Source organism: Macrotis lagotis, chromosome 4 (assembly GCF_037893015.1).
Source record: "Macrotis lagotis isolate mMagLag1 chromosome 4, bilby.v1.9.chrom.fasta, whole genome shotgun sequence".
Taxonomy (NCBI): domain Eukaryota; kingdom Metazoa; phylum Chordata; class Mammalia; order Peramelemorphia; family Peramelidae; genus Macrotis; species Macrotis lagotis.
The window spans coordinates 75158826-75170117 of NC_133661.1; the positions used below are offsets into that span (position 1 = coordinate 75158826).

At 46.6% G+C, this 11292-nt stretch overlaps 1 protein-coding gene across 2 annotated transcripts; it reads left to right on the forward strand.

The window, feature by feature from the left end:
• The first annotated feature begins 346 nt into the window (after window positions 1–346).
• Window positions 347–11015, forward strand: SLC25A28 (solute carrier family 25 member 28). Of its 2 annotated transcripts, none has more exons than XM_074233177.1 (4): window positions 347–493; window positions 7054–7282; window positions 8823–8879; window positions 10158–11015. In XM_074233177.1, the coding sequence occupies exons 1-4, from the start codon at window positions 428–430 to the stop codon at window positions 10673–10675; spliced, it is 870 nt and encodes a 289-aa protein (XP_074089278.1). In that variant the 5' UTR covers window positions 347–427; the 3' UTR covers window positions 10676–11015. The 2 variants fall into 2 exon arrangements, with proteins under 2 accessions (XP_074089278.1, XP_074089279.1); XM_074233178.1 differs by lacking the exon at window positions 347–493 and adding an exon at window positions 806–6274.
• The last annotated feature ends 277 nt before the right edge of the window (window positions 11016–11292 follow it).

Consider the following 11292-nt stretch of genomic DNA (forward strand, 5'->3'; position numbering starts at 1 on the left):
CGGACAATTCCGGGACGCGAGCACGGGGGTGGGGCCGTCGCGGGGGCTGCGCCAATGGTCGGATGGGGGGCGTGTCCGCGGGGGCCAAGCGGGAGCCGGAGGCCCCGCACTGGCTGGGCCGCGGCCGGAGCGGACACGGCAGGGCCGGGGGGAGGCGGCGGCGTCGGCCGCAGGGGGGGGAGCCGCGGCTGGCCCGGGTGGATGGAGCTGGAGGGGCGGGGGGGCCGGCGGCGTGGCGGGGGGGCCGGCGGCCGGGCCGGGGCGGAGCCCCGGGGAGTCGGCGCTGCTGGACGGGTGGCTGCAGCGGGGCGCGGGCCGGGGGGCCGGCGGCGGGGAGCCCGGGGCCTGCAGGCCGCCGGCCCGGCAGGAGCCGGAGCCCGACCCGGACTACGAGGCGCTGCCGGCCGGAGCCACCGTCACCACCCACATGGCGGCGGGCGCCGTGGCGGGCATCCTGGAGCACTGCGTGATGTACCCGGTCGACTGTGTCAAGGTGAGTCCCGAGCCGGGCGCCGCCGGCCGCCCCGCAGCCCGGGCCGGGGCCGGGGCCGAGCGCGGTGCGGGGCCGGGCCCGGCGGGGGTCGGCCCCGGAGCGCGGCCCGGCGGTTAAAAGGCCGAGGGCCCGGCGTGCGCCCCCTCCTCCCGCACGTGCGGGCCGGCCCCGGGCACAGGCCGCTGTCCGGAGGGGAGGCCGGCGGAGCAGCTGTCAGGTGAGGGGCAGCCCGAGGCCCGGCCGCACAGCAGCCTGGTACAGGCGGGCACCCAGTGCCCACGGCCCCGGCCCCACTGCGGGGGGCGCGGCTCCGCTGGCCGCCGCACCGGCCGAGGTTTGTAGCGTCACCTGTCGCCGGACAGAAGCCAGGACGGACTCGTGGAGGTTTGATGGGTGACAGGAGGAGCCGGCACTCTGGGCAGGGATGCCCGGAGCAAAACAAACAAGACAGACTGAATATTTCTTTGCTGTAGAAAATTCTCTGCAGATTTTTACCTCTGCGAACTCGGGCACATTATGTAGCCTCTCTGGGTCTCAGTTTCTCCTTTTGTAAAATGAGAATCTTCGACTAGATTGGCACTTGAGGTGACTTCCGGCTCTAAATCTGTGATCTTACCCTGTTACCAATGTTAAATATTCTATATAATCTCAATAAACTGGAGAAAGTTAAAAATGACGCTCTGAACCTTGTCCTGGGGAACCTGAATGCTAGACTTAGATCCAATCCTACCATTAACTAGCTGTGTGACCCTGGATGAGTACTTCTCTTCCCCTGGGCCTTGAAGTGATCTCTAAAATCCTTTCCAACATTCTTTGAGCCTGGGAAATTCAGGAGGGACAAGTATCTAGCATGGTTTAACAGAAGGAAAAATCGTAGAAACACAGAGCAGATAATTGAAAAAAAAATTGGAAAAAAAAAGATTCAAACTCACAGTCATGTTTACTTAGAAGAAGTCAGTAATTAAATTTGAAAAAACTAGCATGGTCCAACTGTAAAGCAATTGTACTCAAGACTGTTAGCCTACTTCATCCCACTCAAGGTGCTACATATTTTAAGAAAAGTGTCAGGAAATTAAGAAACAGACCAAGGAAGAGCAATGCAAATCATTTCACAATTCAGAAAATGACTGAAATGAGTGGCTCTAAAATGAAATGAGTTTTTCACAAACAGCCTAAAATGCCTGCTTTCAGTTGAGAAGTGTCACCTTGCAAGACTAATGCTGCCATTGCTCAGAACACACTCCTCCAAGAATAGCTGTCAGGTCCCTCTGTCCTTCCTTTGGAACACCTTCAGGGTGCGAAATTTGGGAACTCAGAGATTGTCCTAAGTTATTCAGAGAGAAGCCTGGTGACCACTGTAGCTGTTGAGGTTGAGTAAGATTGTTCGGAGATGATAACTATAATGAGATTGGTTTCTTTATGCAGTCCAGAAACTAACCCTGGAAAGCTTCCAGGTGGAGGTCCTTGAATGCTTTAACTCAGTGATAGCACAAATTGAATAAGGGTATAGACCCCAAGGTGATGATTATTGAAGGACAGAGCTTGTTCAGATGGAGGAGTTCTAGAGTTTAAAAAAGTCTCACTACTTGATTCTCTCATCTTGTTGGTTTGGAGAAAAATAGTCCCCCAGGGAAGTTTTACTGTCTTCAAGCAATACATAGGTTATTTTAAGTAGAATAATTTTTTTTCCCTTTTCCCTAATGCTAGATCTTAAGTTACTGGAGAGAAGTAGGTTAACCATAGATAACACTTTGTGAGCGGATGTTAGATCCTATTACACACATGGAAATGCAGTTCTTGTTCTTTCTTCTAGAAGCCTTCCCTGACATCTTTCCCAGCCAGTGCATTACAAATGGAAGGAGAAAAGCAGAAGGGGGAACAGCCCTCTGCCCACACATCCTTACCCCAAAGCGAGGACTTTCACAGCAGCTCTATAACTGAAAGTTGTCACTTCCTCTTGGCATCCAAACCTGCACAGCCCTCCCATGCCTTATCAAGATCAGGCTGGCTTGAAATCTATGAGGGGCATGAACCAGAGATTCCTAACCTCGTACCACAGCCAGGCAGAGCAAAACCAGCCATACCACTTAGAGCCCTGTAATCTATATAGTTGGAGGGTGTGTGGTTTGGGTAGAGGAGCCAGGTGAGGAGGTTGGGCCTAAGAAATCCTGGTTCCCATCTGCATGCCTGCAAAACCAGGATACATGTTATCAGAAGGGTCTTTGATGTTCATCCTAGCACCATCATCTCTTTAAGGGAGCTCTAGGGAAAACAACACCAACTTGGAGTAAGAAAGCCCAAGTTCTGATCCCAGCTGATATGTGTAAGAATGGACTTGTTTGGCCTTGGGGAGGTCTTGACCTCCTGGTCCTTAGTTTTCATGAGGGTACTAGATGAGATGATCTCTAATGGAGATGACATTCAAAAAGGTTGTTTATGAACCTTCTGAGAACCCACCTCAGTTGAGGTGTAAACTCACCAAAAATGTTCTCCAATGGCATGAATTTAGGAAGTTCAAAGAATATAGCTTTCTTCCTGTGGTATCCTAGGCATTCTAAATTTTTACATATCTTATTAAGGCCAGAAAAACCCATTTGATCATTTAACATAAGAACAAATTAAAAATTGGATATTTATTTATTTAAAGACAACCAGAGGGTTATTAAGTTAAATAGCTAGGTTATTCATCCTTAGTCAGAGGATATCTAATTCGATGACTTCAAGCCATCATAAGTACAATTGAGCCGGCAGTTCTGATCTAATTTTTGTAAGAGTAAGAGACATAGGGGGCAAATTGGAGTCAGGAAGGCCAGGAACTAGCTGTGTGACCACAGGCAAGTTACTTTGTTTCTCTGAGACCTGACCTCATCTCTGCGGTGAGGATTGCTGTGAACCCTTAAGGAGATAACATGTAGAGTACTTTGGAAATCTTAAAAAAATACCCTGTCAACATCAGCTATAGCAGGTCCTAGGTGATATAAGAAAAAAGTGGTCACATTACTGGCAATCTCACTTCATGTTCCCATTGGGCATGAACCAGTGACTGTATTTTACCATAACTCAGACTTTGAAGAATTAAGAATTTAAATGTCACCACTTCAGGAGACCCATTACTCACATTGATGGGGTGCTCCCTGGGTTATTACTAAATAAGTAACTTGGAGTACAGTTCTGACCAAGGAGGCTTTACTCAGAGAGACCAGGAATCTACTTCACACTTGGAGAGGCCTCTATTTTCTTAAAAGCTTGGTATTATTTACCTACAAGTTTGCAAAGCTATATTCATTGGGCACCTCTCTCAGATTTTAAAGGAGTCACCATTCACCAGAGTGAACCTTTTGAATGGTGTTTAGGTATAAATCTAGAGTTACTGAAATCAGTTTATTCTCTGATTTCTTTTCCTCTTTTTTGGTGGTAAAAAAACTTCTCAAAGATAGGTTGCCTAAATATAAAGTTGACTCTAGCAAAAATCCTTAAGAAATTTTGAAATCTTTTCCCCCAATCTTCAGAGAAGGAATAAAATGGAAAGAGCCTTGAATGTGGAGACCAAAACAGGGTTCAACTCCTGACTCAGTAGGCAAGGCACTTTACCTTTCTGACACTTGGGTTCTTCATCTGTTAAATCAAACAATTAGACTGGATTAATTTCGAGTTCTATTCCAGCTCTAATTTTATTATCCAATGATCAGTGGCCTCTTAATTCCATTGATTAACATAATTTTATACTTATTTTTGAGTAGCTGCCAGTTTGTTTTTGGTTTGTTTTTTTTTTTTAGATTTTTCAAGGCAATGGGGTTAAGTGACTTGCCCAAGGCACACAGCTAGGTAATTATTAAATGTCTGAGGTCGGATTTGAACCCAGGTACTCCTGACTCCAAGGCCCTTGCATTATCCACTGCACCACCTTGCTGCCCCAGCTGTCAGTTTTTGATTATCCATTTGGGTTATTATCCATCTTGTTCACCAATTACCCTGTCCTCTCAGTGCCAGCCAGTTAGCTGCATAGTTCTTCCTCTGGTGGTCTGAAAGATTAGTAAATATGTTTGTGTTTTCCATGGAAAAGAAGAGTGGCTTATTGTTAAGGATGGTTCAGTATATCTTTGTATAATCCTCTGGGATTCCACCCCTCTAGGTTTCAGCCACATCCATAGTGACTGTCCATTTGGAAAGGACTCCGGAGGAATGTGGATTGCTGAGCGCTCTCATTAGTGACCAGTTAATCTAACCTCCCGTGGACTCCAGTTGCTTACTCTGGGGTAGAGCTTTTGGATTACACTGACCTTGCACAAAGGGTCAGCTATTTGGACCCAACTGAGGCCAGAGATTTGAAGAATAGGGGAAAGGAGCTAGATTTTAAAATGTTTCAGCTTTAAACAGAGTACTGTGTTCAGGCATAGCTTGGCTCATTGGCAGCTGTGTGAGTGTCACCCCAGTTATACAATGTAAGGAGTTGATGGTTCCCCCAGGTCTACCTGATGTTGCATGTTTTCAAGTCAACACCACAGACATTTATTCAATGACTTCTGTGTTCTGGGCCCTGAGGGAAATATAAGAAGATGATCCAGAAGACTTCTGGTCTCCAGGCATTTATTTATAACCCAAAGAGGAACAGGCAGCGGTCTGGGCTGCAGAATGCTCTTCAGCGGATTCACCTGCCAAGAGGAGACTGTGGTCTGCGAGGGTTTTTCAAGTCAGACCACACAGGAGGATTCTTACCAGTGGGGCATGGCATTTTCAACCACATTTTTGGTTCAGTTATGGCTCACGTGAGAACTCTTGGGGTTCTTGTTTTCCAGGCCGTATTCTGCCTCCTGAGACCATTTTGGCATTTTGCCAGCTGGTAGCAGAAACTTGAGTGCCCCCTCACTGCACAAAATCCCCAGGCTAACATTCCCAGCAAGGGAAAGACTTCAAGGAAGGAAAGTGTGCCCCCTCCTGAGGCAGCCCCCTCCTCTTTTGGACAGCTTTCATTGTAGGAGGAAGTTTTTCCTGATATCAGGCCTGAAGAGGCCTTTTTGGCTTACTTCTCGCCATTGCTCCTGAGCCTGTCTTCTGGGGCCAGGCAGAGTAAGTGGAATCCCTCTCCCATGTGACAGCCCTTCAGATAGTTGAAGGCAGTTGTCATGGCCTCCTTGAGGCTTCTTTAGGCCAAATATGCCCAGATCCTGCAACTGATCCTCATGTGACACGGACTGGAGGCTCTTTCCCACCCTGGTTGCCCTTCTCTGGAGTGTCTCTCTGTTTTAGAAATGTCCTTAAACTGTGGTAACTAGGACTGGATTAATACTCTGGCAGATAGAGGCTAAAACTACAGTGGGATTATTATCTCCCTCTTCCTGGAAGCTCAGCCTCTTTTAACCCAGTCTGAGACACATCATCTTTTTGTCTCTCTCATCACAATATTGACTCATTGATGCTGCAATCCATTAGAACCCCAGATCTTTTTCAGAACAATTGCTCTCTAAGCACACCACTCCTAACTTGTGTTGGTGAAGTTGATTTGTTATACTCAAGGATAAGACTTTACTTTATCCTTATTTCATCTTGGTGGATCCAGTTCAGTGCTTCAGCCTATCAAGATCCTTTTGAACCCGACTCTGTCTAGCCATTCTTCTCAGCTTTATGGGATCTGAAAATGTGATGAGCATGTCATCTATGTCACTGATAAAAATGTTCAACAAGGCCACACACCTTGTGTACCCTTTAGTACTCTACTGGAAGCCTCCAGCTATACTGCCATGAACCACTAGCAACTCCTTTTGCATCCAGCCATCCAACCAGGTCTGAATCTAATTCTAGTCTAATCCTTATTTTTCCATCTTCTTCATGAGAATGATTTGTGAAACTTTACCATCTAGAATTGGTTTCCAGGTAAATGTAAACCACTTGTTGTTTCAGAAGAGCATAGTTTTCAAATAGACCATAGTCTTATGTGTCCCCTTTTCTTCTATAAAACAATGTAGGCAATCCCTTGGAAACCAAATTGCCAGCTTGAGCCTATTCTTCCCACTCCAGAGAATCTAAGACATCTTGCTGCTTGTCAAAATTATTAACCGTTCTTTCATTAGATGGTGTAATGTGTGGGTAGGAACTAGGTGCAAGATAAGTATTTGTCAAATTGAATTAGAAACCCATTTTGTAGAAGAGCTCTCAGATAACTTGAATTTATTTGGATATCAAGCATCTAATTCAGTGGAGGCTCAAGGAAACTTCCCTCTCTGAATTGCAGGGAGCCTCTTTGTTCTCATGTGTATAATTCGTTTTGAGATTCTGCTAAGGGACACATCTGTAAATCTAGAGCCCTGCTGTTCTCAGTGGTGTTCTACCCTCAGGCTCAGAGCTGACTAGAGCAAGAGTGGACACAGGGCTCTGAAAAACTGGTCGATTTGGAGAGCACTGGAGCCAGAAGCCCGGTATCATTCCCGAAGATCAGCAGTGATCAGCATGGCATGACTTCATGTGGAAGGCCCTTTCATTTATGGGGAACTTTTCTGTGTGGTGGGGATGAGGATGGTTTTCTCTCTGATGTCGTTCACATCACTCTTCTTCTGTAATTTCAGACCCGGATGCAGAGCTTACAGCCAGACCCAGCTGCTCGATACCGCAATGTGTTGGAGGCCCTGTGGAGAATTGTGCGAACCGAAGGCCTCTGGAGGCCCATGCGGGGGCTGAATATCACTGCAACGGGTGCCGGGCCTGCCCATGCCCTTTATTTTGCCTGCTATGAAAAGTTAAAAAAGACATTGAGTGATGTAATCCATCCTGGGGGCAATAGCCATATTGCCAATGGTATTGATCCTTCCTGTGCTGCAATCCCCCCAACCCCCTTCCCCCCAATATATTCTTTGGTCCTCTTGCTGCTCTCAACATTTAAGTGCTTCAAAACATTTTTGAACTGAAGCTCTGGGCAAGATTAGGCCAGATTAGAGGGGAAGCACTAGCAAATCTTGAATTTCCTCATGTGTTCTTAAAACCCATTGACTTCAACAACACTCTTAGAATTCCTTCCTCTTCCCTCTTCCATGTACTCCATGTTCTTTTTTCATGGAGTTAGAATTTCTGGCACCATGCTAATTGGGGGCATTCATGGAATGACTCATCTCTGCATCATTCCTTGAATTGGCAGTTTTTGTGTCTCGTGGGCAGGGTTACTTGTGGTACAGGAGACGAACCAGGAGCGCAAGGCCTGGCATGGACTGGGTCCTCAGGAGATATTTATTGACTGTGCCTAGGAAGTAGGAGCCATCTCCCTTTTAGATCTTCATAAAAACTAGAGGCTAACTATCCTGGAAAAAGATGCATCTTCAGCATGTGTTTGGAATAATTATCAAGAGAATTTACAGGACAGGCAGAAAGAGGCATGTGAGTTATGGAAGAACAAAGACTTTGGGGCCTGAAGTGGATGAGGGGATAATACTAGAGCTTTAGAGTCTGTTCAGATTTTAAGAAGGGATTGTGGGGGTGGCTAGGTGGTGCAGTGAATAGAGCACCAGCCCTGGAGTCAGGAGGACCTGAGTTCAAATCCAGCCTCAGACACTTAATAATTACCTAGCTGTGTGGCCTTGGGCAAGCCACTTAACCCCATTTGCCTTGCAAAAAAAAAAAAACCCTGAAAAAAAATAGAATGGATTGTGGCATAAGCAATGGAGGTGAAGGAGGGGTACAGACAGGGAGACAAGTGAGGTTCCATCCCTGTGTGACTCCTTATTTATATAATCAGACTAGCTCTTGGGGAGCTCATGTTGCTATTTGCAGAAGTCACAAGCTGCTTCAGTTCTATAAAAGGGCTTTTCCTGGCATATCTTTGGGTAATTTTCATTGGATTTCCACCTGGGCCTCTTGACAGATTTGTCAGTGCCAGGAAGTATTCTTTCCATAGGCTCTGTCAATTGACTTGCATTGGCATGCTCTTGTCAAGTTGGTGGAATCATTCAGCTCTAGATTTTAAAGACTGTTGATTTCTGAGTTCTTACTTTGGCATAGCCTCAGTTTCCCTTTTCTTTCCTCTGATCGGCACTGGATGACTTTTGGGACACAGTGAGTGGTGTTTGATAGATCCTACTTCATCTTAGGATCTCAGTCATACTGGCTTACAGAGATAAATAGACATTCTCCTACAACTCTGTCAAGTTTTTAGGACATTTTTGTCATTACCCTCATTTTACAGACAAGGAGAAGGAGGAAGAGAAAGGTTAAGTGATTTGCCCAGGGCCACAAAGCTAGGAGGAACTGGAGGAAGGGGTTGAGAGCAGGCCCTCCTGTCTCCAGCCCTGGTGCTCTTCTCCCCCTCTCCTGGCCTCACATGTGGCAGTTATTTTCTTCTTTACAGGCGCAGCAGGATGTGTAGCAACATTACTCCATGATGCAGCCATGAATCCAGCAGAAGGTAACAATTTTCCCACCTTTCTCCCTAAATAGGGAGTTGATCTCTGCTCTTCTGGAGTCCCTCGACTTCTTGAGGGAAAGAGAGCTGATGGCACCTCAATTGTCCACACCCTTTGGTCCTGAAGGGCCGACACCTTCATGTTCTCTGCTTCATGGGGCTGATGTAGGGTGACACTGCATCTGGGAGGGATGGGAAATCTTCATGGGGAAATTGCTGATCTTTTTAGGGTCTATCTGTGGGGAGCGGGCTCAGGTTTGAACAGCCTTGGAAGCCTAGGAGTGTCCTGCTGTTTTCTTCACATGAGAAGTGAAGATCAAGTCTTGGTTTCTTTTCTTAGAGGAATATCTTAACCTCCTCAGTCAGAGGGGTCAGTAGGGAACAGAGGCAACCATATAGCTATAAATAAATGGGATTTATCTGTGGCACAGTTGGGTTGACCTTATGTTGCTTGGGCTAAGGCCAGGTGGTGGGAATCTCCAGAGCTTAGCCACTTTGATGACAGGTTAGAAGCCATACAGACACACTGAACTCACTTAGCCTTCTCTCCTTGGGCAGGGGAGGGGCTCTGATATCAGAATTCAATTTTCTGGCCGACTGCTCTTTTCTTTTCGGTACCAAAGTTTCTTTGTGCAACTTCTCCAGAAGGGAAATAGTCTCTGTAACTGAGAGTTAGCTGCTCTTACATCTGGAGAAGGGATTGGGAGTGTTAAGTCTGTGTTTGTTATTGCCATCAATAATAATAATATCTTATATAGACCTGAATTATTACAAAGCCTTTTATTGTCTATCTGTCTGTCATATCAATATTCTGAGGTAGGTAGTTAAAAATTAGCCTCATTTTGCAGCTGAAAAAACTGAAGCTCAGAGAGGCTATGATGTGCTCAAGTTAGTAAGAGATGGAGGCTAGGTACTGAGCCCAAGTCCAGTGATCCTCCACTACAGAGTCTTGGAACCTTGATTCCCCTACATTTCTAGCTTGGATATGGGTAATTTTAGGAAGAACAGTGTTCTCCACAAAGTGGCTTATTGTTAAGTTCATGAACTGTAAGGATGTTTTAATTGGCTTATGAGTATTTGTAAGATATCCAGTTAGAACTGAATGAAAAATCTGTCATGTTCTCATCCCCCACTCTCAGTCTCTCTTTACAGAATTGGTAGCTTATCCATCTCTTTTTTTTTTTCTCTTTCATCGGCTGCTCTGCTGACTTGGGAATCTGAACCTGTACATTACCACTTCTGGGTCGGTTGTCTCCTCCCTTCTTCCTTGGCTATCATCAGTGGTCAAGCAGAGGATGCAGATGTACAACTCTCCATACCATCGGGTGACAGACTGTGTTCGGGCAGTGTGGCAGAATGAAGGGGCTGGAGCCTTTTACCGCAGCTACACCACCCAGTTAACCATGAACGTCCCTTTCCAAGCCATTCACTTCATGACCTATGAATTCCTGCAAGAGCACTTTAACCCACACAGACAGTATGACCCCAGCTCTCATGTCATCTCTGGGGCCTGCGCAGGAGCTGTAGCTGCTGCCCTCACTACCCCTTTGGACGTTTGCAAAACACTGCTCAATACCCAGGAATCCTTGGCTTTGAACTCAAATATTAGTGGACATATCTCAGGCATGGCCAGTGCCTTCAGGACGGTGTACCAAGTAGGTGGAGTGACTGCCTACTTCCGAGGGGTGCAGGCCAGAGTCATTTACCAGATCCCCTCCACGGCCATTGCATGGTCCGTATATGAGTTCTTCAAATACCTAATCACCAAACACCAGGAGGAGCGAAGGTCTGGGAAATGAGACGACATCATCCCAGGGCTTGGTACTGCCCTGCTCCCTCTGCCCTGTTACCCCTCCATGGTTGGCGTTAGTCTTTCCGGTTCATGTTGGAGGGGAGGTAGAAAAGGCTTTTCCAAGTGTGGTTGTCGTCGCCAACGCCACTTCTTGCCAGTACCTGTTGCAGTTCTCTTGCCTTTCCTTGCCCAGCCGAGCTTCCCTCAAGGAAGGGCAGTGCCACACATAGCAGCACAACATCCACAACTTCTCGTTCGTCATCTTTGACCAGGTGTCCTGCTCCAGATTATAGAGCGAAAAGTCGAGCTCCTTCTGGTTCTGAATAAAGAGGCTTCTTTAAATTAAATGGTTTCATTGGGTTTGTCTTATAAAAGGAAGTTAAAAAGCTGCTGGCCACTTTTACTTTTCGAAGCAGTGAGTTAAAGGGGCATTGAATTTTCCTAATGTTCTCTCCTCCTTGGGTTGTTTTTGGTTTGGAGGGGGAGAACTTAGGATATTCAGACTGCTAAGGCTTTGTAGATGGTTACAGCACCCATCCACTCACTCTGTTGTCCTCTTGAGCCCTGTCACTTGTCTCTCTTCCCTAGAGGATTAATGCCACATCAGAGAGTTCCTGGAACTTG

Bases quoted from the DNA above. Each gene is read 5' to 3' on its own strand.
- SLC25A28 (XM_074233177.1), top strand. From the start codon at position 428: ATGGCGGCGGGCGCCGTGGCGGGCATCCTGGAGCACTGCGTGATGTAC. The intron at 494-7,053 runs GTGAGTCCCGAG...CTGTAATTTCAG, and splicing joins ACCCGGTCGACTGTGTCAAG to ACCCGGATGCAGAGCTTACA. The intron at 8,880-10,157 runs GTAACAATTTTC...GGCTATCATCAG, and splicing joins AGCCATGAATCCAGCAGAAG to TGGTCAAGCAGAGGATGCAG.